General features: G+C 42.2%; 1 protein-coding gene across 7 annotated transcripts in view; it reads right to left on the reverse strand.

Moving 5' to 3' along the window:
* Positions 1-25,476, reverse strand: part of DMD (dystrophin) — a 2,416,993-nt gene that overhangs the window by 329,902 nt on the left and 2,061,615 nt on the right. For all 7 annotated transcript variants that reach the window (XM_075852742.1, XM_075852740.1, XM_075852736.1 and 4 more), the window contains one exon: positions 23,277-23,355. In XM_075852742.1, the coding sequence (XP_075708857.1) occupies positions 23,277-23,355 (79 nt within the window). The remainder of the gene's footprint in view (positions 1-23,276; positions 23,356-25,476) is intronic.

Below are 25,476 nucleotides of genomic sequence, written 5' to 3' on the forward strand. Positions count from 1 at the left end.
ATTTTTAAGAAAATTTCAAAAGCCTTTTTTTTAAGGTACCTCTTGAGTTCTGAAGTGGCTTTGAGGGGCCTATGTATTAGAAACCCCCATAAAACACCCCATTTTAAAAACTAGACCCCTCAAAGTATTCAAAACAGCATTTAGAAAGTTTTTTAACCCTTCAGGCATTTCACAGGAATTAAAGCAATGTGGAGGTGAAATTTGCAAATTTCATTTTTCTTGCTGAATTTCAATATTATTCCATTTTTTTCTGTAACACAGAAGATTTTACCAGAGAAATACTACTAAATATGTATTGTCCAGATTCTGCAGTTTTTAGAAATGTCCCACATGTGGCTCTAGTGCGCTCGTGGAATAAAACACAAGCCTCAGAAACAAAGGAGCACCTAGTGCATTTTGAGGCCTCTTTTTTATTAGAATATATTTTAGGCAGCATGCCAGGTTTGAAGAGGTGTTGAGGTATGAAAGCAATGGAAACCCACCAGAAGTGACCCCATTTTGGAAACTAGACCCCTCAAGGAATTCATTTATGGTTGTTGTTATCATTTTGACCACACCGTTTTTTCACAGCACCTATTTGAATTGGGCTGTGAAATTAAAAAAATGATATTTTTTCCATTAAGATGTAATTTTTGTTCAAAATTTCTTATTTTCACAAGGAATAAAACACCCCATTTTGTTGCCCAATTTGTCCTTAGTGCGGCAATACCCCATTTGTGGTGATAAACTGCCGTTTGGGCCCATGGGAGGACTCAGAAGGAAAGGAGCGCTATGTGTTTGTTGGAGTCCAGATTTTGCTGGATTGGTTTTCGGGTTCCATGTCGCATTTGCAGAGCCCCAGAGGTATGAAAGCAATGGAAACCCACCAGAAGTGACCCCATTTTGGAAACTAGACCCCTCAAGGAATTCATTTATGGTTGTTGTTATCATTTTGACCACACCGTTTTTTCACAGCACCTATTTGAATTGGGCTGTGAATTAAAAAAATGATATTTTTTTCCATTAAGATGTAATTTTTGTTCAAAATTTCTTATTTTCACAAGGAATAAAACACCCCATTTTGTTGCCCAATTTGTCCTGAGTGCGGCAATACCCCATTTGTGGTGATAAACTGATGTTTGGGCCCATGGCAGGACTCAGAAGGAAAGGACCACCATTTGGCCTACTGGAGCTTTTCTTGTGCTAAGTCATGTAGGCAGAAGCCCCTGAGGTACCAGTACAGTTAAAACCCCCGAGAAGTGACCCCATTTTAAAAACTACACCCCTTAAGACATTCATCTAGTGGTGTAGTGAGCATTTTGACCCCACAGTTATTGTGTAAAAGGTAATGCGCAGCAGATGGTGCAAAGTGAGATTTGCAATTTCCTATGCATATATGCCATTTCAGTGTCTGATATATTGTGCCCAGCATGTGCCACTGGAGACATACACCCCATAAATTGTAATGTGGGTTCTCCCGGGTACGGCAATACCCTACATGTGGCTGTTATTAGCTGACTGGGCACACGACAGGGCTCAGAAGGGAAGGACCACCATTTAGCCTACTGGAGCTTTTCTGGTGCTAAGTCATGTAGGCAGAACCCCTGAGGTACCAGTACAGTTGAAACCCCCGAGAAGTGACCCCATTTTAAAAACTACACCCCTTAAGACATTCATCTAGTGGTGTAGTGAGCATTTTGACCCCACAGTTATTGTGTAAAAGGTAATGCGCAGCAGATGGTGCAAAGTGAGATTTGCAATTTCCTATGCATATATGCCATTTCAGTGTCTGATATATTGTGCCCAGCATGTGCCACTGGAGACATACACCCCATAAATTGTAATGTGGGTTCTCCCGGGTACGGCAATACCCTACATGTGGCTGTTATTAGCTGCCTGGGCACACGACAGGGCTCAGAAGGGAAGGACCACCATTTAGCCTACTGGAGCTTTTCTGGTGCTAAGTCATGTAGGCAGAACCCCTGAGGTACCAGTACAGTTGAAACCCCCGAGAAGTGACCCCATTTTAAAAACTACACCCCTTAAGACATTCATCTAGTGGTGTAGTGAGCATTTTGACCCCACAGTTATTGTGTAAAAGGTAATGCGCAGCAGATGGTGCAAAGTGAGATTTGCAATTTCCTATGCATATATGCCATTTCAGTGTCTGATATATTGTGCCCAGCATGTGCCACTGGAGACATACACCCCATAAATTGTAATGTGGGTTCTCCCGGGTACGGCAATACCCTACATGTGGCTGTTATTAGCTGCCTGGGCACACGACAGGGCTCAGAAGGGAAGGACCACCATTTAGCCTACTGGAGCTTTTCTGGTGCTAAGTCATGTAGGCAGAACCCCTGAGGTACCAGTACAGTTGAAACCCCCGAGAAGTGACCCCATTTTAAAAACTACACCCCTTAAGACATTCATCTAGTGGTGTAGTGAGCATTTTGACCCCACAGTTATTGTGTAAAAGGTAATGCGCAGCAGATGGTGCAAAGTGAGATTTGCAATTTCCTATGCATATATGCCATTTCAGTGTCTGATATATTGTGCCCAGCATGTGCCACTGGAGACATACACCCCATAAATTGTAATGTGGGTTCTCCCGGGTACGGCAATACCCTACATGTGGCTGTTATTAGCTGCCTGGGCACACGACAGGGCTCAGAAGGGAAGGACCACCATTTAGCCTACTGGAGCTTTTCTGGTGCTAAGTCATGTAGGCAGAACCCCTGAGGTACCAGTACAGTTGAAACCCCCGAGAAGTGACCCCATTTTAAAAACTACACCCCTTAAGACATTCATCTAGTGGTGTAGTGAGCATTTTGACCCCACAGTTATTGTGTAAAAGGTAATGCGCAGCAGATGGTGCAAAGTGAGATTTGCAATTTCCTATGCATATATGCCATTTCAGTGTCTGATATATTGTGCCCAGCATGTGCCACTGGAGACATACACCCCATAAATTGTAATGTGGGTTCTCCCGGGTACGGCAATACCCTACATGTGGCTGTTATTAGCTGCCTGGGCACACGACAGGGCTCAGAAGGGAAGGACCACCATTTAGCCTACTGGAGCTTTTCTGGTGCTAAGTCATGTAGGCAGAACCCCTGAGGTACCAGTACAGTTGAAACCCCCGAGAAGTGACCCCATTTTAAAAACTACACCCCTTAAGACATTCATCTAGTGGTGTAGTGAGCATTTTGACCCCACAGTTATTGTGTAAAAGGTAATGCGCAGCAGATGGTGCAAAGTGAGATTTGCAATTTCCTATGCATATATGCCATTTCAGTGTCTGATATATTGTGCCCAGCATGTGCCACTGGAGACATACACCCCATAAATTGTAATGTGGGTTCTCCCGGGTACGGCAATACCCTACATGTGGCTGTTATTTGCTGCTTGGGCACATGGCAGGGCTCAAAAGGGAAAGATGAGGGGGATAAGCTGTGCGGAGTGCATCAGGGTAAATTAAAAATCAAGGGATGTATGGTAAATTTTAAAACAATCTTTCATACAGAGCCCTGGTTTTTCGGGACACGTGTCGCATTGGTATGTTGTGTCCTTCCTTATCCCCCTCTTATAGCACACTTTGCACCTCTTTTGACTTTTTCCCTTCTTGCCAGTTTGGGGAACTTCTCCTGGAAAGTCAGTGGCGGACACAGACTGCAAAAGGCCCCTGTGCAGATAATGTGCCAGGGCCCCCCCCCCCCCACCCCGCAAACTTCTCATGGCCGACGGTCCGCTTTCAGCTGCATCGCTGGGTCTCCTAAGTGACCCAACAATGCAGCACTAGCAGCCGGGGCGTCACTAAGGCTGGGTTCACACACACACTATTTACGGACGTAATTTGGGCGTTTTAGCATTGAATTACATCCGAAAATGCGGCTCAAAAGCGTCGGAAAACATCTGCCCATTCATTTGAATGGGTCTTACGATGTTCTGTGCCGATGGTCATTTTTTTTTACGCGCCGCTGTCGAAAGGCGGCGCGTAAAAAACTGCCTGTCACTTCTTCAGATGTAAATGGAGCCGTTTTCCATGGACTCCATGGAAAACCAGCTTCAATTACTTCCGTAGTGGACGCAGCAAAAGACGCCTGCACATGCCATTACGGCTGAAATTACGGTGCTGTTTTCTCCTGAAAACAGCACAGTAATTTCAGCCGTAACAGACGCTGCCGTGTGAACATACCCTCAGGGCTTAAAATGTCCGGGAAATAGCCCCAATACATATGTGTCCGCCCCAAAAAAAAGTGTGTGTATAGGAGACAGCATAGCATATCTATAGCACTACGACCCTATAAACTATGGATAGGATTAGATACAGTGGCTGAGCAGACAGTATCACACATGATAGGATTAGATACAGTGGCTCAGAAGGCAGTATCACACATGATAGGATTAGATACACAGCTCAGCAGACAGTATCACACATGATAGGATTAGATACAGTGGCCCAGCAGACAGTATCACACATGATAGGATTAGATACAGTGGCTCAGCAGACAGTACCACACATGATAGGATTAGATACAGTGGCTCAGCAGACAGTACCACACATGATAGGATTAGATACAGTGGCTCAGCAGACAGTATCACACATGATAGGATTAGATACAGTGGCTCAGCAGACAGTACCACACATTATAGGATTAGATACAGTGGCTCAGCAGACAGTATCACACATGATAGGATTAGATACAGTGGCTCAGCAGACAGTATCACACATGATCGGATTAGATATAGGGCCCAGCACAGTATCATACATGATTGGATTAGATACACAGCTCAGCAGACTGTATCACACATGATAGGATTAGATACAGGGCCCAGCTCGCTGACATTGCGGCTCCAGCGCTGGACCCAGGAAAGGTAAGAATAATAATTTTGCTTCTTTATGTGTTACTGATTATTTTTGTGTGTTTGTGTTTTTTTTACAGGTTCGGTTGTTGGACTTCGGATACGAGGACTTCAATGACGGCGTTTTTTTTATTCTCAATAAAATGGTTAATGAGGGTTGTGTTTTTATTTCAATAAAAAAAATTTCTATGTGCTTGTATCTTTTTAAACTTTATTATCACCGCCTTAGTAATGGCCGCTGGCTGATTGACAACCTCCATTACTAAGGCGAGGCTTAATGTTAGCCGGTGCAGAGTCTACACTAACCCCCATTATTACCCCGGTACCCACCGCCACCAGGGGTACTGGGAAGAGCCGGGTACAAACCAGTACCCGACCAGCTGTAGTGACGGGCAGGCACCGGGGTGGCCGCAGGCTGGTAGTATTAGGCTGGGGAAGGCCAAAAACAGTGGCCCTTCCCACCCTTGTAATGCTGCCTGCTGCTGCTGTGTTGTATCTGGCTGGTTATGAAAATTGGGGGGGACCCGACATCGTTCTTTCCAATTATTTTTTAAATGACGTGGCGTCCCCCCCATTTTCATAACCAGCCAGATACAATAAAGCAGCAGCAGCCTAGCATCACCAGGGTAGGAAGGGCCACTGTATCTGGCCTTTCCCCTCCTGATAATACCAGCCTGCGGCCACCCCAGTGGCCGACCATCACTACAGATGGTCAGGTACTGGATCGTACCCGGCTCTTCCCAGCACCCCTGGTGGCGGTGGGTACCGGGGTAATAAAGGGGGTTAGTGTTAGCCTCTGCACCGGCTAACACTAAGCCCTGCCTTAGCAATGGATGCTGTCAATCAGCCGGCGGCCATTACTAAGGCGGTAGTAATATAGTTTAAAAAAAACCACAAAGACATAGAAAAAATATTTTATTGAAATAAAAAAAAAAAACACAACCCTCATTAACCATTTTATTAATAAAAAAAAAAGCTGTCATCGAAGTAGTCCTGGAATCCGCCGTAGTCCAACGACCGAACCTGTAAGAAAACACACAAAAAATGATTAGTAACACATGTGTTAGGGTATGTGCACACACACTAATTACGTCCGGAATTGACGGACGTATTTCGGCCGCAAGTACCGGACCGAACACACTGCAGGGAGCCGGGCTCCTAGCATCATAGTTATGTACGACGCTAGGAGTCCCTGCCTCGCTGCAGGACCACTGTCCGGTACTGAAAACATGATTACAGTACAGGACAGTTGTCCCACAGCGAGGCAGGGACTCCTAGCGTCGTACATAAGTACGACGCTAGGAGCCCGGCTCCCTGCAGTGTGTTCGGTCCGGTACTTGCGGCCGAAATACATCCGTCACTTACGGACGTAATTAGTGTCTGTGCACATACCCTAAGGCTTAGATACAGGGCCCATGTGTGATACTGTCTGTGGGACCCTGTATCTAAGCCTACCACAAGGTAGGCTTAGATACAGGGTCCAGCAGACAGTAATCTTATACAGTATAAGATTACTGTGTGCTGGGGCCCTGTATCTAAACCTACAGTGTGGTAGGCTTAGATACAGGGCCCAGCAGACAGGATCACGCATGGGCCATGTATCTAAGCCTACCATGTGATTGGCTTAGATACAGGGCCCAGCAGACAGCATCACACAATCTGTGATCCTGTCTCATGGGCCCCCTAAGCCTGCTACATCGTAGGCTTAGGGGTTGTGCAGTCCCTAAACATTGATGGCCTATCCTCAGGATAGGCCATCAATAGCTGATGTGTCGCCCGGGACCCGCAAATCAGCTGTTTTGAAGGGGCCGCAGCACTCGTACGAGAGCTGCTTCCCCTTCATTTCACTACTCGCCCACACTGTGAATCGCCGAAACCGATTCACAGTGTGACCGGAATGAAGTGACAGGAATGAAGGGGAGCAGCTCTCGTACGAGTGCTGCGGCCCCTTCAAAACAGCTGATTGGCGGGTCCCAGGAGTCGGACCCCGCCAGTCAGGGCTATCTTACCTTCCTCTTCGGCCGCGGCGGGAGTTCTGTCGTCTCGATGCTGTGCGCGGCGCATAGCGCTGTGACGTCATGTGCTGCGCACAGCGCCTGACGTCAGGACCTCCGCTGCGATCCGGAACCAGGAAGGTAAGTAAAGTATGTTACTATAGTAACAGGGGCCCGCGGCCCGAGTTACTATAGTAACTTTTTATTGATGTGGTGCGGGGGGCCGTGGGCCCCCCTGGCTTCGGGGCCCGGTCGCAATTGCGACCGCTGCGACCCCTATAGCTACGCCAGTGGTCCACGGGCCTCTGTCTCAGTCCTCAGCATCGCGCAGCTGAGAACTGAGTCGGCCAGCAGAGGAACGGGCCCCCTTCCCACGCGGGGCCCTTGTGCAGCTGCACCGGCTGCACATGCGGTATGTCCGCCCCTGTGGAAAGTGTTGCCCTGGTACGATGCGTGTGGCCTCGCTTCCAGAAGTACTGGGTGCCCCTCCTTCCTGGTCGCCAAAAATTAGGTTCTTTATAACCACCTCTTGAAATTCCAGGAAAGTTCCCCTCTGGCCTGCACATCGACGTAGCACGTACGCATTGTACAATGCCATCTGTATGATGTGCACGGCCAGCTTCTTATACCACACCCTCGATTTCCGCGTAGCGCTGTAGGGCTTCAGGACTTGATCTGACAAGTCCACCCCTCCCATGTACCTATTGTAGTCCAGGATGCAATCTGGTTTGGGGGTCTCTGTACTGGTACCTCGTACAGGTACATGGGTACTGGTGTGGCCATGTATTGTTGTCAATACAAGGACATCTCTCTTGTCCTTGTACTTGACACACAATATGTTGCTACTAGAATGTGCCCTGCTCTCACCCCTTCTGAGTGTTTGCCCAAGCAGTGTTTTAGGGAGGCCTCTAAGATTTTTTCTAGCAGTGCCGCATGCCGCAGTCCTTCTGGAAGCGAGGCACTTGAAGAGCGGGACGCTGGTATAAAAATTATCCAGGTAGAGGTGGTAACCCTGGTCCAGCAGTGGGTGCACCAAATCCCACACAATTTTTGCGTTAATTCCCAGTAAGGGGGGGCATTCTGGGGGCTGAATACTGCTGTCCTTCCCTTCATATATCCTGAATTTATATGTATACCCTGATGCACTCTCGCACAGCTTATACAACTTCACGCCATACCTTGCCCTCTTACTTGGCAGGTATTGGCGGAATTGAAGCCTCCCTTTAAAATGTACCAGGGACTCATCAATGGAAATACACTTCTCGGGGGTGTATGCTTGGGCAAACCGGGCACTGAAATGGTCTAATAGGGGTCTCAGTTTATATAAACGGTCAAAACTGGGGTCATCTCGGGGTGGGCACTGCTCATTATCGGCATAATGTAGGAAGCGAAGTATTGCCTCATAACGCATCCTGGACATGGCCATACGGTACATCGGGGTGTGGTATAGGATGTCCGTGCTCCAGTAGGTCCTAATGGATGGCTTTTTTAGAAGCCCCATGTTCAAGAGCAGTCCCCAGAACTTGCCCAACTCTGCTGCGTTTACAGGAGTCCACCTCTGGGATTGGGCATAAAATGAGTTGGGGTTCTTGGTGATATACTGTTGGGCATATAAATTAGTCTGGGTGACCATTAGCTCTATAAAGTTATCAGTGAAGAAGAACTTGAAAAAGTCCATCTCACTGAACCCTGCCGTGTTAAATTTGATGCCTGGGCTGCCCGTGTACTCAGGGATTTGGGGTTCATAATGGTCTGGTGTGGGCGTCCAAATGGGGTCACTTCGCTCAGGGGTATCACTTGTTGTGGGGTCACTTCTCTCAGGGATTTCTACTATGGTGGTGGTCCTGGGGCGTCTCCTAGGGGGTCCCTCCTCTTCATCGCTGGATGAGGAGGTAGACAAATAAAATAGTGTATCGCCATCCGACGAGTCTGTGTCGGAGGCCAGAAATGCATACGCCTCTTCAGCAGTAAATGTCCGTTGGGACATGCTTGTTGTGCGAAGACAAAATTTATATACTGCAAAAAAATAAATCCCTAACTGGGAGCAATAGGATAGCACAACTAGCACAAATGTGTGTTTTGTTTTTAGAGAGCAAGTGGACTTCCCTGACACTAAAGCTAACTAGGGCGAGGGTTCCTAACACTAAACCTAACTAAATTTTATGTGGACTTCCCTAACGCTAAACCTAACTACGGCGACGATTCCCTGACACTAAACCTATCTAGATTATTTCAAGCTTCCCTGACACTAAACCTAACTACGGTGACGGGTGCCTGACACTAAACCTATCTAATTATTCCGAGCTTCCCTGACGCTAAACCTAACTACGGTGATGGATCCCTAACGCTAAGCCTATCTACGGTGACCGATTCCTGACGCTAAATTCCCTGACACTATACCTAACTACGCTTTTTGACGGTTCCCTGACACTAACTAACCCTAATACTAAACTAACCAGTTAAATTTTCAAAATTGGCTAAACTAACTATTTTTTTTTGTTTCTTTTTTTTCTTTTTATATTTTTTTTTTTGTTTTATGTTTTATATAGAAAAAAATGAAAAAAAAATCCCCAGGGACCAAGAAATGTGGTCCTGAAGACTGAAAAGTGGTCAGTGATAGGAGATCACTGACCAAAAAACGTGGGTAGAACTCAAAGAGGAAGGGAACAGGAGTGGGTAGTGGATGGGGTGGTGGGAAGCAAAAAAAACGTTGTTTTAGAAACTTTTTTTCACTTTTTTTCACTTCTTTTCTCTCTGACTCTCTGCTCACAACCGATCTCAACGCCTCGCTAACTCCAACAGGGCGTTCAGGGCGGTTGCAGCAGGATGTGAGGTCAGAGAGAGGAAGTGACGAGAATGATCGCTGCTATTGGCTAGTTACTCACTGACTAGCCAATAGCGGCGATCGGCGAGGCGGGACCATAGTAAATGGTCCCGGCCCATTATGCTGTGATAGCATGCTGTCAGAAACAGCAGCTATCACAGCTCAGGAACGCCGGGCTCGAGCACTGCTGTGCTGAATGAGACCGATCGCTGCTATTGGCTAGTTACTCACTGACTAGCCAATAGCGGCGATCGGCGAGGCGGGACCATAGTAAATGGTCCCGTCCCATTATGCCGTGATAGCCTGCTGTCAGAAACAGCAGCTATCACAGCGCATGAACGCGCCGGGCGCGCGCACCGCTGTTCTAACTGCAAGACGTACTATTACGGCATGGAGCGCGAACGATAGAGCTGCCATGACGTAATAGTACGTCAAGGAGCGGGAAGGGGCTAATACTAAACTAACCAGTTAAATTTTCAAAATTGGCTAAACTAACTATTTTTTTTTGTTTCTTTTTTTTCTTTTTATATTTTTTTTTTTGTTTTATGTTTTATATAGAAAAAAATGAAAAAAAAATCCCCAGGGACCAAGAAATGTGGTCCTGAAGACTGAAAAGTGGTCAGTGATAGGAGATCACTGACCAAAAAACGTGGGTAGAACTCAAAGAGGAAGGGAACAGGAGTGGGTAGTGGATGGGGTGGTGGGAAGCAAAAAAAACGTTGTTTTAGAAACTTTTTTTCACTTTTTTTCACTTCTTTTCTCTCTGACTCTCTGCTCACAACCGATCTCAACGCCTCGCTAACTCCAACAGGGCGTTCAGGGCGGTTGCAGCAGGATGTGAGGTCAGAGAGAGGAAGTGACGAGAATGATCGCTGCTATTGGCTAGTTACTCACTGACTAGCCAATAGCGGCGATCGGCGAGGCGGGACCATAGTAAATGGTCCCGGCCCATTATGCTGTGATAGCATGCTGTCAGAAACAGCAGCTATCACAGCTCAGGAACGCCGGGCTCGAGCACTGCTGTGCTGAATGAGACCGATCGCTGCTATTGGCTAGTTACTCACTGACTAGCCAATAGCGGCGATCGGCGAGGCGGGACCATAGTAAATGGTCCCGTCCCATTATGCCGTGATAGCCTGCTGTCAGAAACAGCAGCTATCACAGCGCATGAACGCGCCGGGCGCGCGCACCGCTGTTCTAACTGCAAGACGTACTATTACGGCATGGAGCGCGAACGATAGAGCTGCCATGACGTAATAGTACGTCAAGGAGCGTGAAGGGGTTAAAGGGTATGCGGCAAAATTTAAATCAAGCATATCGTAAAAGTTAGATATGTGGGAGCCAACAGAAGGGACTCCCCACTTATCCTATGAATGAGCTGGTACCAATCCTGATTGAGTCCTGTTCTTAATGCAGTGAAGACTACCATTTTTCCCTCTCTATTGAACTGAATGGAAAGCAGAGAATCCTAAGAGTGGCCACACGTATATGCTTCTGTAAGTCCTGTACCAATGGAGAACTGCTGTACATGCACAGATATCTGATAGTGATAGTGATAGTGATAGTGACCAGGTTGGAACTTAGACCACTTATTTTCAAGACTGGCGAGGCCCTAGCTGCTTGATACCCACTAATCTGACTTTTACAATACTATATGTGTGATTCACAATTAGAATGTTTTTGGTCCATGTGAAAATATTTCTTCTCAAAGATAGAAACAGATTCGCCAAATCTATTGAATCTTTGGCAATTCTAATAAGAGAGGATGAGTCCATTTCTGGATTTTGTTGTGGAGGGTTGAGGGACAAAATCCTTTTATAAGCGGATTATGTTTTACTATGCCTGAACGACGCAGTGAGGTCTGTCCCGAGGGCCATTCAGGTGATAGAAGAATGTGCTTCTTTATCTGGATTAGCGATTAATTGGAACAAATCGACTCTGCTACCATTGGATGCAATCGATTTTGATTCATCCCGAAAATTATCTGTCTTGAATCCCTAACAACACTTTGAATATCTAGGTATTAAGATAGATGGTAATCTGAAAAACCATATTTCTTTGAATATTATGCCATTGATCTCGAAAATGAGAGCTAAGGTGCATATGTGAGGTAAACTCCCCCTTTCATGGAGCAATAGAATGTATCCCGTGAATATGGTCCTGCAAATCCAACAGAGAAAAAGGGGACCAAACGGCGCTGCTCAGGAAGGATGTCAGATGAAAGGAGATTGTAAATAAATAATAAATTTATTAGGAATGAGGTAGGCTACGCGTTTCGACGCCGGACCGGCGTCTTCATCAGGCCAATGCATACAGTGCGATATTTGTTCCTTTATATACATGGAGGAATTGACAAAAGGTTGGCTAAGAAATTAGTGAAAAAAACCGCCAACATAGGCGGGTCAGAGGTCACACAGAGCGTTTGCCTGATGTATACAAACATATTCTAAGATTTACATAAAAACATGAAAATGTAATGACATAAATGTATTAAAAGATGTCTCTAAAGAGAAAAACACAAAATGAACCTTGTATGGAACGTGGGCATTTCTAAGAAAAATATGTATCTAAAAGACGGCTGATGACACGCAGAGTTTGAACCGCACAACAATTCAACATGTAGGAAATGAGCCGCACGATGGAACGCAACAAGCAGGGTCGATTTGTGAATGAATGGACTATAGAACACACCAGACCGCAAACAGTGGGTCACGTGGGGCATGGAAGGGGACCGCAAAACATCTCGGACATTCTCCGCAATATTGGGCCGCAAGACTGCCCAATATTGCGGAGAATGTCCCAGATGTTTTGCGGTCCCCTTCCATGCCCCACGTGACCCACTGTTTGCGGTCTGGTGTGTTCTATAGTCCATTCATTCACAAATCGACCCTGCTTGTTGCGTTCCATCGTGCGGCTCATTTCCTACATGTTGAATTGTTGTGCGGTTCAAACTCTGCGTGTCATCAGCCGTCTTTTAGATACATATTTTTCTTAGAAATGCCCACGTTCCATACAAGGTTCATTTTGTGTTTTTCTCTTTAGAGACATCTTTTAATACATTTATGTCATTACATTTTCATGTTTTTATGTAAATCTTAGAATATGTTTGTATACATCAGGCAAACGCTCTGTGTGACCTCTGACCCGCCTATGTTGGCGTTTTTTTTCACTAATTTCTTAGCCAACCTTTTGTCAATTCCTCCATGTATATAAAGGAACAAATATCGCACTGTATGCATTGGCCTGATGAAGACGCCGGTCCGGCGTCGAAACGCGTAGCCTACCTCATTCCTAATAAATTTATTATTTATTATTTATTTACAATCTCCTTTCATCTGACATCCTTCCTGAGCAGCGCCGTTTGGTCCCCTTTTTCTCTGTTGGATTTGCATTACCTCTTGACAACAAACTTGCTTTGTTTGTGCACGGACCTGGCAGCAGCTCTCATACGTTTACGACATCCTAACCGGTGTCCACGACCCTAGGTGAGCAAATTTCCATCCATTTGCCCCTTGGTTTTTATTGTTTTATTTGCACCATCTGGCGCCGTGTCTGTTTTATCTGTTTCTAGTGAATATGGTCCTGCTTCCTCAATTTTTATGTCTTATCATTTTGTCCGTTATGGATCAATAGCAAGGTCTTTAAGCTGATAGAAATATCTATCAATGATCTTATTTGGGGCAGGAAAAGGGTGAGACTTAAACAGAAGTACTTATGGATTAGGGTAAGAGAGGGAGGAATAACCCTTCCTTGGATGCAGGGTTACTTTGTGGCCACTCAACTCTAATTTGTGGTAAACTGGCAGAACTGTACCGCCCTTAAGATTTTAATTGATAATGCGGTTGGAAACATGTGTAATATTATTGAACTTCTGGAATCTGGGCAACCGAACCATGGGTGGTTTAAGTCCCTCCATATTAGTAGCTTACTCTCTAAAAGTTGGGTGGATTTTAAGAGGTTTTGTGGGATTAGGGGGCCGTATCTTTCACTTAGACTTGGAATAATTATAACTTTAAACAATTTATGACAATTCCCGATTATAGTTTTTGGGAAAGAATTGGTATGACACTGGTGTGTCACATTTTTAAAGAAGGGCAATTTAATTTCTTTTGAAGATTTACAATCTGTGTACGGTGTAAATAAGAAATTTGGATATAGGTATTTTCAATTAAGGCAAGCTAGTACTAAAACCCTGGACAAAAATTTGTTCAGGGTTAAAGAGCACTTTGGTTTAGAATGTATTCTTGAGATGAATGCAGCTAAGACTTCTCTTTTAAGTATATAAAATAATTATAATTAAGTTTACACTCACGAAACACTGTTTTCACAAGTCAATGGGGTTGAAATAGGGAATTAGACCCAATAATTCAGGAGAAATGGGTGAATATGTATAAGAACGGAAAGGAGATTTCAGTATATTATGCATCATTTGTACTATACTCCTTCTTTGCTTTATAAAATGGGCTTAAAGAGGCTCTGTCACCAGATTTTGCATCCCCTATCTGCTATTGCAGCAGATAGGCGCTGCAATGTAGATTACAGTAACGTTTTTATTTTTAAAAAACGAGCATTTTGGCCAAGTTATGACCATTTTTGTAGTTATGCAAATGAGGCTTGCAAAAGTCCAAGTGGGTGTGTTTAAAAGTAAAAGTCCAAGTGGGCGTGTATTATGTGCGTACATCGGGGCGTTTTTAATACTTTTACTAGCTGGGCGTTCTGATGAGAAGTATCATCCACTTCTCTTCAGAACGCCCAGCTTCTGGCAGTGCAGATCTGTGACGTCACTTCCCCATGTCCTGCATCGTGTCAAACGAGCGAGGACACATCGGCACCAGAGGCTACAGTTGATTCTGCAGCAGCATCAGCGTTTGCAGGTAAGTAGCTACATCGACTTACCTGCTAACGCCGATGCTGCTGCAGAATCAACTGAAGCGTCTGGTGCCGATGTGTCCTCGCTCGTCTGACACGATGCAGGACCTGTGAGTGACGTCACAGCGTGATCTGGCAGAAGCTGGGCGTTCTGAAGAGAAGTGGATGATACTTCTCGTCAGAGCGCCCAGCTAGTAAAAAGTAGTAAAAACGCCCCGATGTACGCACATAATACACGCCCACTTGGACTTTTACTTTTAAACACACCCACTTGGACTTTTGCAAGCCTCATTTGCATAACTACAAAAATGGTCATAACTTGGCCAAAAATGCTCGTTTTTTAAAAATAAAAACGTTACTGTAATCTACATTGCAGCGCTGATCTGCTGCAATAGCAGATAGGGGTTGCAAAATCTGGTGACAGAGCCTCTTTAACTGAGGATACAAAATGCCATAGATGCCAATATCTAGTGGCGGAGTTCCGCCATATTGTATAGGAATGCCCAGCTACTAATTCATATTGATGTCTTTGATATTTAAAGAAGTGGTGTCCCAGCTAGATCGGGAGATATTGAAATCTGCTCACTTGGCACTTTTGAATTGCATCGGCAATGGCAAGGATTTCGCAAATGCAAACTCAGCTTATCTTGAGAGTTTTACTGCTCGCTAAATTAGTTATTGCAAGGAAATGCATGGCAGAGTCTCCCCCCTCTTTTTTTGGAATGGAGAAATATTGTTCTTAAAATCAAAATGTATGAGAAAGATAAGAGCTAAAAAGTTGAACCAACTACCTAAATGGGAAGAGCTTTGGGGTATTTGAAATTGATTTGAAGTGAAGAGAGGATGGGGGGGTTTGTGTTTTTTTATTTTCTTTATCTCCTTGGATCTGGAGGGTCGTGAATATGGAGGGTATTGTGTGAATTGTTACTTTGTATTATTCTCTTTTCTGGTTGTAGCACAATAATTTACTGAATAAAATAAAATATTTATTTAAATTTAAAAAGAAAGGAAGATTCAGAATATCTTCTTGCAAGTCTTTGATCTTGGAGTGCCCTATTGCCCGAGAGCTCTTTAAATTAATGTATTTATTAGATGTCCTAATAAAAATTAACTAATAGGAAAAAAAAAATTGAAATATATCCCATCATATGAAAATACCAGTAAGTGGATGGATAAATTTTTTTTCTCTAGCCACTCTTTGAAAATGGAAAAGTATACAGCATAGCTGTAAATCTTACTAGAGCAGGATAAAATGTTGAGTGGCACTAGTGAGGTAGGTCACTATTTACAAGATTCCAGAACTGAGATGCGAGATACTACACACAGCTGCAACCCAGGGTCTTCAAACAGTGCAACTTTATTGAAGAGTGAGTAAAAGAAAGCCATTTTTGAAAAAAATATTATAATATACAACATATTCCAGCTCTAATTAAGTACAATGGGTCTAATGAAACCAAAATTCGGCCTTATGGCTATAAAATATGTTCGGTTTGAAGTAATCAAAATGCTACATGCCACCAAAAATTCACCCACACAGGGAAGCAGTTATGGTGGTAACACTATGCCTTGGTGATACTTCTTTGAGGTAGATTCTGGAAGGCTTCTGAAGGTAGAAGGTAAAACTGAATGTAGTAAAATACAGAAACAGCTGCTACACTCTGCAAATTGCGACTTTTGTTTTTTTACGCCACCCTTTGCACTTTTGTGGAAAGGGGGCGTGGCTTCAGTGGAATCGCAGTGGTCATCGCAGCCCAAAATTTTTTATTATCATTTATGCCTGAACACTGGCATAAATTATAGTAGCAATCTAGATTTCACTCTATGAGGAGTAGAAAGGTACAGATCAGTGCTGAGCCCCTACCTCCCCCCCGTCCGATCAGACTACCCCCACCCTCCCATTAAATAATGAAATAAATGAAAATGAAATACATTAAGAAAAAATAAAAACTATACTTACCTCTCCGCTCCTCTTCTCTCCTCCTGTTACTCATCACTCTGGCGGAACTCATACAACGTAATGGCAGCATCAGGACATTGTATGGGACGTAGCACTGATGACGCTGATGTGCTTCGTCGCATATAAGGTCCTGACGCTGCTTGGCATCAGGACCTTGTATGAGCGGCACTGGAGTGATGAGGTGAGTATGTGTTTTTTTAATTTTTCTATTTAGAAGGCAATGTTGGGCAATTGATTACAATTGTGGTGCACGGCCCGGCCGGAAGATGCGTCCCATTTATTAAGAGGCTTTCGACTCTTAATAAATGTGTCGCATTTTACTTAATCTTTTCTTACTATTAAGACTGGAAAATGAAACACTAATGTTAATAAATTGCTTCCTTTAAGCTTTGTATTTAAGAAATGATGCCCTCTATATAAAGCAGAACCCTTGTTCTCCTGGGAGACAACAATGTGCCTTAACTATAAGCCATTGCATATCTCCAGGCAGAAAAAGGGATCTGGAATGGGGAATTTCAACATGCCCCATCCTTCTTTTCCCTGACATCTGCGATATTGTGGAATCCCTATACACATTAGCTCGTGAGCTGATTCTGCTGAAATTGGCAGGTTTATCAAATTTTAATCCAATGTGTATGGCAACTTAGCAAAAAGGTGTACAATGTTTGCTAAGTACCACCCATTAGGGCTCATTCAGACGAACGTGAATAACGTCCGTGTGCTGCGCAGGAAACTCACGAGCAGCACACGGACCTATTTATTTAAATGGGGCCATTCACACATGCAGGAGTTTTCACACAGCGTGTGTCCGTTGCGTAAAACTCACTGCATGTCCTATATTGGTGCGTTTTTACGCACCTATCGCCCATTGAAGTCAATGGGTGCGTGAAAATCATGCACTGCACACAGATGCACATCTGTGTGCTGTGCATGATTTACGCATCAATTCAATTGAAAATAATGAAAAAAGCACAGATGTAATAACGCAACACATACGGACCAGATTCACGCGCTTTTTTCATGCCTGCTAATCTGATACGCTCGTGGGAATGTAGCCAAAGTTCACAGATTTCTGGGAGTGCAACATGCAGATTTATTTTTATAAATCAGCTATTCAGTAGATTGAAATAAGTTGTAAAGTTTTATAGATCAGCAATGCAAAACAAAACTGCAGTACAGTCCTCAGGTAGAAAACCTTTGTAAACTATTGACAGCTTGAGAAGAGAAGGTTCATCAGAAATTTAATGAGGTGAACTAAGGGCATAAAAACTGAAGGTTAAAACAATTAGCATGATTGGTCACCTAAATTAATAGCAGAAATGTAAGAATGCCAGAATTTAATTGACACTTCTGTATCCTGGTATTAAAACGAACAAGACGGACTTAAATATGTAAGGGAGTACAATCGATCACAATGGTAATAGAGACAAAACTGTACTAAATACTGCTGATATTGAACATTTCAAAAGGAAAATAACAGCCTAGAAATTTTTATTTCAAATTTTAATGACAGTGCATTTACTATTGATAGGGTCAAATATTATAATATGCCCCTGCAAGCAATCAGGAAAGGTCATTTTATGAGAGCACAAGAGTACTCTTCTGCAATGTAAATGTTCTTATACACTCATTCTTACAGGAATGTACATGAAGTAGTGTGAAAGTTTAATGGCAAAGTGCGAGGATGCCAAAATTTTAGGTCAGGTGTAATCCTCTCTCAGGATGTAGTAAGACAAATGAGAAATTTTATTTAAAGGGGTTTTGCTGGATATAAAATTGATGGCTCATCCTTAGGATAGGCAATCAATGTGTGAACTAAAGGACCCATCCCCATCAATGTAGTTACCAAAACAGTGCTATCCATGTTTGTGTGGATGTGTCAGGTACTGCAGCTCACCGCCTTTCAAGCGAATGGGGCTGAGCAGCGATGTGACGGTTGCAGCAGTGAAAGGGCTGAGGTCTCTCCTCTCGGCTGATGGGTGAGGGGGTCTTACATTGAGGGTCTGTCCTAATGATAAGTCATTAATGTTCTTTTCTTGAAAATCCTTTTTTGTGTAATGGGAATGGTTTCTGACACAAAACGACATCCTTTAACTTCAGTAGTCCATCGTAAGTCCCAAAAACGTACAATTAGGAGGAACTATTGCTCATTAGGTATTGATATCACATGTAGGTTTAGACTGGGGCTAAACACAGATATTTTGCCACTTGACAATCATCATAAATAGGAATATATTGAATTTTCAGTGATTCGCAAAAGTCAGGTTATTATCTACTCTATATAAAAAAAGGTAAAATAAATTATTTATGTGACTGTCTGTGTATAGTTCCTGCCCTCCTGTTGCATAAAGAAGCATTGTAGTACTGCAATCCTTTATAGATAGAGGACTGGTGCAATGGGCATAGGGTCAGTAGTTAAATTGTTTTTGACAGTCCGAGATATTTTGGTTTAAGCAATTAAAGTTTATTCATTTTACAATGAAAAGTTAAGCCATATTTAATATACTGCAAATGTCAATTCCCCACAGTTTTCAGATCTTTTCTTGCAGTCATTAAATTTGAACCTTCATTATTTACTTCCAGAGGAGTAGAATATGTCCTGGTTATACAGGTGGATAGGTCATTACAAAAGACAGCTCTCATAACTGTACACATGATCTGGACAAATGTTCAGCCTCTTGTAGTAAATAATGAAGGTTTCCATTTACTTACTACCAGCAGAGATCTTGCAGACTGAGGAAAAATGTGAAAATTTAATTCATTCATCAATTTTCTGTCTGGCCATGTCACACTATTGAAGCACAAAGTGTACAACTTTGTCATAAATTGTGTCCGGCTCAGATATAACACAACTGGGTGGACACAACAGGTATATGTGAACTCAGCTTAGCATCAGCAGGAAAAGCTATGTCTTTCCTTTTTTTTCTTGTAAATAGAAAGGACGAGTTTATCATGTTCAAGAAATACATATCCGATGTGCTTTCACCTAAACGAATGGACTGAATTTAGGTTGTGTTTGCTGCAGAGTAGCCCTGGACAATAACACGCTAAGTTTCCAGTTTACCATCCTTGTATAGAGTCTGGCTCCTGTGAGCAGCTGTGCTTGGAGCAATGATGTAAGCAATGAGGTAAGCAATTATGTAAGCAATGATGTAAGCAATGATGTAAGCAAAGATGTAAGCAATGATGTAAGCAGCTGCGAGTCCTTTTAGATATAAAACATGTTAATTACATCTATATTACATGGCATCTGGACGAAGTACATAGAATGATATATTGTAATAATGCTGTAAGGGATGAAAACAATAAAAACAATGTAAAAATATAAAAAGATCCCTAAAATCATGATTCTATAAAAGCAACATAAAATGGATTTGGATAACTGGATTGCTGCAGATTAAAGATATAATTGTTTTAGAGATTCAAAGAAGCATGTCAATGTTCCTTCATCCTATTTTATATGAAAGAATAAAGTAGAAATGCTTTTTGCTTTCAGATCAGTAATTGTAAAAAAAAAAAGTACTCAGGGAGCACTAAATGTCTGTCTCTGTTGTGCTGAACCAGACATTGATATCTTAAGTTAGTACCCTATTATATTGAGACGTTCTACTCAACCTTCGCCACTCAGCATTTTTTTTATGAAGGGTGCAAACTAATATTATTAGAGAACAGGCTATATAATATATATATATATATATATATATATATATATATATATATATATATATATATATATATATTAGTTACATAGTTACATAGTTACATAGTTACATAGTTAGTACGGCTGAAAAAAGACACATGTCCATCAAGTTCAACCAAGGGAAGGGAAAAGGGAAGGAAAAATTTCTACACATAGGAGCTAATATTTTTTTGTTCTAGGAAATTATCTAACCCTTTTTTAAAGCCATCTACTGTCCCTGCTGTGACCAGCTCCTGCGGTAGGCTATTCCATAAATTCACAGTTCTCACTGTAAAGAAGCCTTGTCGCCTCTGCAGCTTGAACCTTTTTTTCTCCAGACGGAGGGAGTGCCCCCTTGTTTTTTGAGGGGGTTTTACAAGGAACAGGATTTCACCATATTTTTTGTATGTGCCATTAATATATTTATATAAGTTAATCATGTCCCCCCTTAGTCTTCTTTTTTCAAGGCTAAATAGGTTTAATTCTTTCAATCTTTCCTCATAACTTAAATTCTCCATGCCCCTTATTAGCTTCGTTGCTCTTCTTTGTATTTTTTCCAACTCCAGGGCATCCTTTCTATGAACTGGAGCCCAGAACTGAACTGCATATTCTAGATGAGGCCTCACTAATGCTTTGTAAAGTGGCAATATTACATCTCTGTCCCGCGAGTCCATGCCTCTTTTAATACACGACAATATCTTGCTGGCCTTTGAAGCAGCTGATTGACACTGCATGCTGTTATTGAGTTTATGATTTACAAGTACACCCAGATCCTTCTCAACAAGTGAATCCGCCAGTGTAGCGCCCCCTAGGACATATGATGCATGCAGGTTGTTGGTACCAAGATGCATAACTTTACATTTATCTACATTAAACTTCATTTGCCAAGTGGACGCCCAAACACTTAGTTTGTTTAAATCTGCCTGTAATTCATGAACATCTTCCATAGTCTGAACTATATTACATAGCTTGGTGTCATCTGCAAAAATAGAAATAGTGCTATTAATCCCTTCCTCTATATCATTAATAAATAAGTTGAATAATAGTGGTCCCAGCACTGAACCCTGGGGTACACCACTTATAACCGGGGACCATTCAGAGAAGGAATCATTGACCACAACCCTCTGGATACGGTCCTTGAGCCAATTCTCAATCCAATTACAAACTATATTTTCTAAACCTATAGTCCTTAATTTACCCATTAGGCGTCTATGGGGGACAGTGTCAAATGCCTTTGCAAAGTCCAAAAACACTAAATCCACAGCGGCCCCTCTGTCTAGACTTCTGCTCACCTCTTCATAAAAACAGATTAGGTTAGTTTGACAACTTCTGTCCTTAGTAAAACCGTGCTGGCTGTCACTTATAATGCTATTTATTGTCACATAATCCTGTATATAGTCCCTCAATAGCCCCTCAAACATTTTCCCCACAATTGATGTTAAGCTTACTGGTCTATAATTACCCGGGGAAGACCTAGAGCCCTTTTTGAAAATAGGCACCACATTTGCCCTGCGCCAGTCCCTAGGCACTATACCAGTCACTAGAGATTCTCTGAATATTATGAAAAGGGGGACAGAAATAACTGAACTAAGCTCTTTAAGAATTCTAGGGTGTAACCCATCTGGTCCCGTAGCCTTGTGCACATTTATTTTATTTAATTTAGCTTGGACCATATCTACATTCATCCAATTCAGTATATCAACTGATATATTAACAGCACTGGCACCGACTACATCAGCTGCTCTTTCTTCAGTTGTATATACAGAGCTAAAGAACCCATTTAGTAACTCTGCCTTCTCTTGATCCCCTGTGATCAACTCCCCATTACCATTATCTAGGGGTCCTACATGTTCAGACCTTGGCTTTTTTGCATTTATATGCTTGAAGAATTTTTTAGGATTTGTTTTACTATCCTTGGCCACCTGCCTTTCATTTTGTATTTTTGCTAATTTTATTACATTTTTACAGATTTTATTAAGCTCTTTATATTTTACAAAGGCTACAGCTGTACCCTCAGATTTGTATTTTTTAAATGCCCTTTTTTTGTCATGTATTGCCCCTTTCACAGAAGGTGTAAGCCATGTGGGGTTTAATTTGAGTCGTTTATACTTATTACCTGTAGGAATAAATTTTGCACTATAATAACTCAAAGTAGATTTGAAAATCTCCCATTTATCATTTGTTCCATTATTTGACATTAGTTCTTCCCAGTCTATATCCTGAATTGCAGCCCTCATCCTGGGGAAATTGGCTTTCTTAAAATTAAATGTTTTTGCCCTCCCAGCCTGCGTTTGTTTTTTACAGTATAGGTAAAATGTAACTATATTATGATCACTGTTACCGAGGTTTTCACGAACATTGACATTCCCAACAAGATCTGCATTATTAGAAATGACCAGATCCAACAGAGCTTCACCTCTAGTCGGGTCTTCCACAAACTGGCCCATAAAATTTTCCTGCAACAGGTTGAGGAAATGTCTCCCCTTTGCAGTTGAAGCCGAACCATGACACCAATTAATATCCCGGAAATTAAAATCTCCCATTATCACTACAGTACCCGCCTGTGCAGCCCGCTCCATCTGTTTATATATCTGACCTTCCATCTCCTCAGTTATATTGGGGGGTCTATAGATTACACCAAAAGTAATTTTTTCAGTGTTTACCTCCCTTTCTAGTTCCACCCACAAGGTTTCAACCTCCTCACAGTCTTCACCCACTATTGTCTCTTTCACACTCGCCTTCATATCACTTCTCACATACAGACATACACCACCACCTTTCCTATTTGTCCTGTCTTTACGAAAAAGTGTAAAACCCTGTAGATTTACAGCCCAGTCATGTGAAGAGTCCAGCCATGTTTCAGCAACACCAACTATATCTATATTTTCTTCCAGTATCAAGGCCTCCAGCTCCCCCATTTTGCTTGCTAGACTTCTGGCATTTGTGAACATACACTTTAACTTGCCTGTCAGTTGTTCACTTTTATTATCAGAAATGTGATTTGACATTAATCGGTCCTATATATATGGGATATCTCACCATGTGAAATGGGACAGTTGTATCAACCATAAAGCATGCAGGTTAATTAACAGAAGTTAAAATGCTTACTGGAAAGGAAATGCTGAGACGTGGGGCCAAAATCCCTGTGGGCTTCATGCAATTGTCTGATGCGCTCATCAATGGACACCTAGGAGGGAAAGTATAAGAAGAAGAGATTATTTCAACATGTAATGATGAGTGGCAATTAGGGAAGCAAGATATTATTGCTCTGTGAGCCTTAGGGTCTCAGGCAATGAAATGCTGTGTCAGGAGTCTTAAACTCTAAAGAAAATGCCTTTTTCCTTTATTATTGTTTGCAATACATTGCCTCGTTTAAACGCAGGGACAACACTAGAAAACAAATTGCTATTTTTCTATAAGCCATTAAACTAAAAACCATATGTCAGCCCTTTATGACCTAAGGCTACCCCATTAAGTGGTAAAGGTAAAATCTTACTTACACAGCATATGTTTCTAAGTGTGTGGTCCTACTGTACAAACCTATATTGTTATAATTAGTTTTTATCTTTAAATCACCAGGGTATAAAAATAAAAGGTGTTGAAAGGTAAAGAAGAATGCCACTGATGTTGTATGGGGATAATTCTAGTGAAAGAGGCTATGTCAAAACAGGGCTAACAGCTATGGTGTTATTTATTGTAACATCAAACTAGAGCGGGCATTTTTATAGGAAAGGGACAGCATAAAGCAAAGTTTAAAAAGCTTTGTGGAATTTGCAAAATGCAAACGAAAGTGAATGCAAAAAAATAAAAAAATAAAAAGCAGCTCCAGGGAGCCACTTATGTTTAAATGGGATCATGCATAAACTATTTAAAGGGTTTCCCCAGTCGGTTATCCTATATTTATTTACAGTGATAAGGCTAATAACCCATTATGGTCTATTAGGGCTGATCATCCTAAGGGTATGTTCACACTCAGTGGTTTCAGACGTAATTCGGGCGTTTTTCGCCTCGAAGTATGTCTGAAAAAACGCACCTAATACGCCTACAAACATCTGCCCATGAATTACGATGTTCTGTTCCCACGAGCCTTTATTTTACGCGTCGCTGTCAAAATACAGCACGTAAAATGATGGCTCGTCAAAAGAAGTGCAGGACACTTCTTGGGACGTTTTTGGAGGCGTTTTTCATTGACTCCATTGAAAAACAGCTCCAAAAACGGCCGTAAATAATGCAGCGAAAAACGCGAGTTGTTAAAAAAGCGTCTGAAAATCAGGAGCTGTTTTCGCCTGAAAACAGATCCGTATTTTCAGACGTTTTTGCTCACTGCATGTGAACATACCCTAACCTGTCTTCTTCAAGGTAACTACAAAGCCATCTGCATAGCTATGAAAGATCACAATTGCCCTTCACCTGTAGCATCCAATACTCAAAAAAACTGGGTACACCTCCCACACAAACGGCAGGGTTCAGACATGAACCTGTACCTGACCGCTTTTGACATTTATTCGATCAGCGAGCATCTTAAATTAAGTAACGTTACTGTGCAGGCGAGGAGACAGTCTAGACTAGTACTGGCCATACTTATAAGCTATTAGTGGTATTTTACAATTACAATGAAAAGTTTGCCTATATAACAAGAACACACCAAGTGCTACCATATTGTTGTTGCTCTGTTTGGCATTATTCCAATGAATAGTATGCACTGTATGACTTTATATCTCACTGTCTTGGGGTATCCCCAAAAAAGCAAACAGCGAGCAAACAAGTATGCGCAAAAGTAGAAACAAATGAGAACATGTAATCATGCATGACGGTTATGCAGGTTGAGAAATAAGAGTGTTTTCTAGGAGTGTTATCATTTCTATATAAATACCATGTTGTTACTGTTTCCCTGATATACCCAGTAGAAATATTTAGGTCTGCTTATTGCTAAGTGAACTATATTTATGGCATTTCTCCAGAGCAAAATATTAAATCTGCTATTTGTAGTATGCTTGGCACAAGGAGATGCAGGTTTAAGAATCAATAAATCTACAGTGATTAAATAAAATAAAATAAGATCTTGGCCCAGTTTTTTAATATGTCATGTAAACATATTTGCTGTGTAAATACCTCACAACTCCAATGAGAAATCCATCAAATAGCAGATGAAATTATATGAATTATAGAACATAAGTAAAGGATAAGTTTCATAACTACACAATGAATTTATGTATCTCAGACGTACAAATGATTGCATATGGTTTTTATAAGGGTTTAAAGATCGGGATAACTAATAGCAGTAGCAATTTTTTCCATAGTGCATCTG

The sequence above is a fragment of the Rhinoderma darwinii genome, chromosome 2 (assembly GCF_050947455.1).
Source record: "Rhinoderma darwinii isolate aRhiDar2 chromosome 2, aRhiDar2.hap1, whole genome shotgun sequence".
Taxonomy (NCBI): domain Eukaryota; kingdom Metazoa; phylum Chordata; class Amphibia; order Anura; family Rhinodermatidae; genus Rhinoderma; species Rhinoderma darwinii.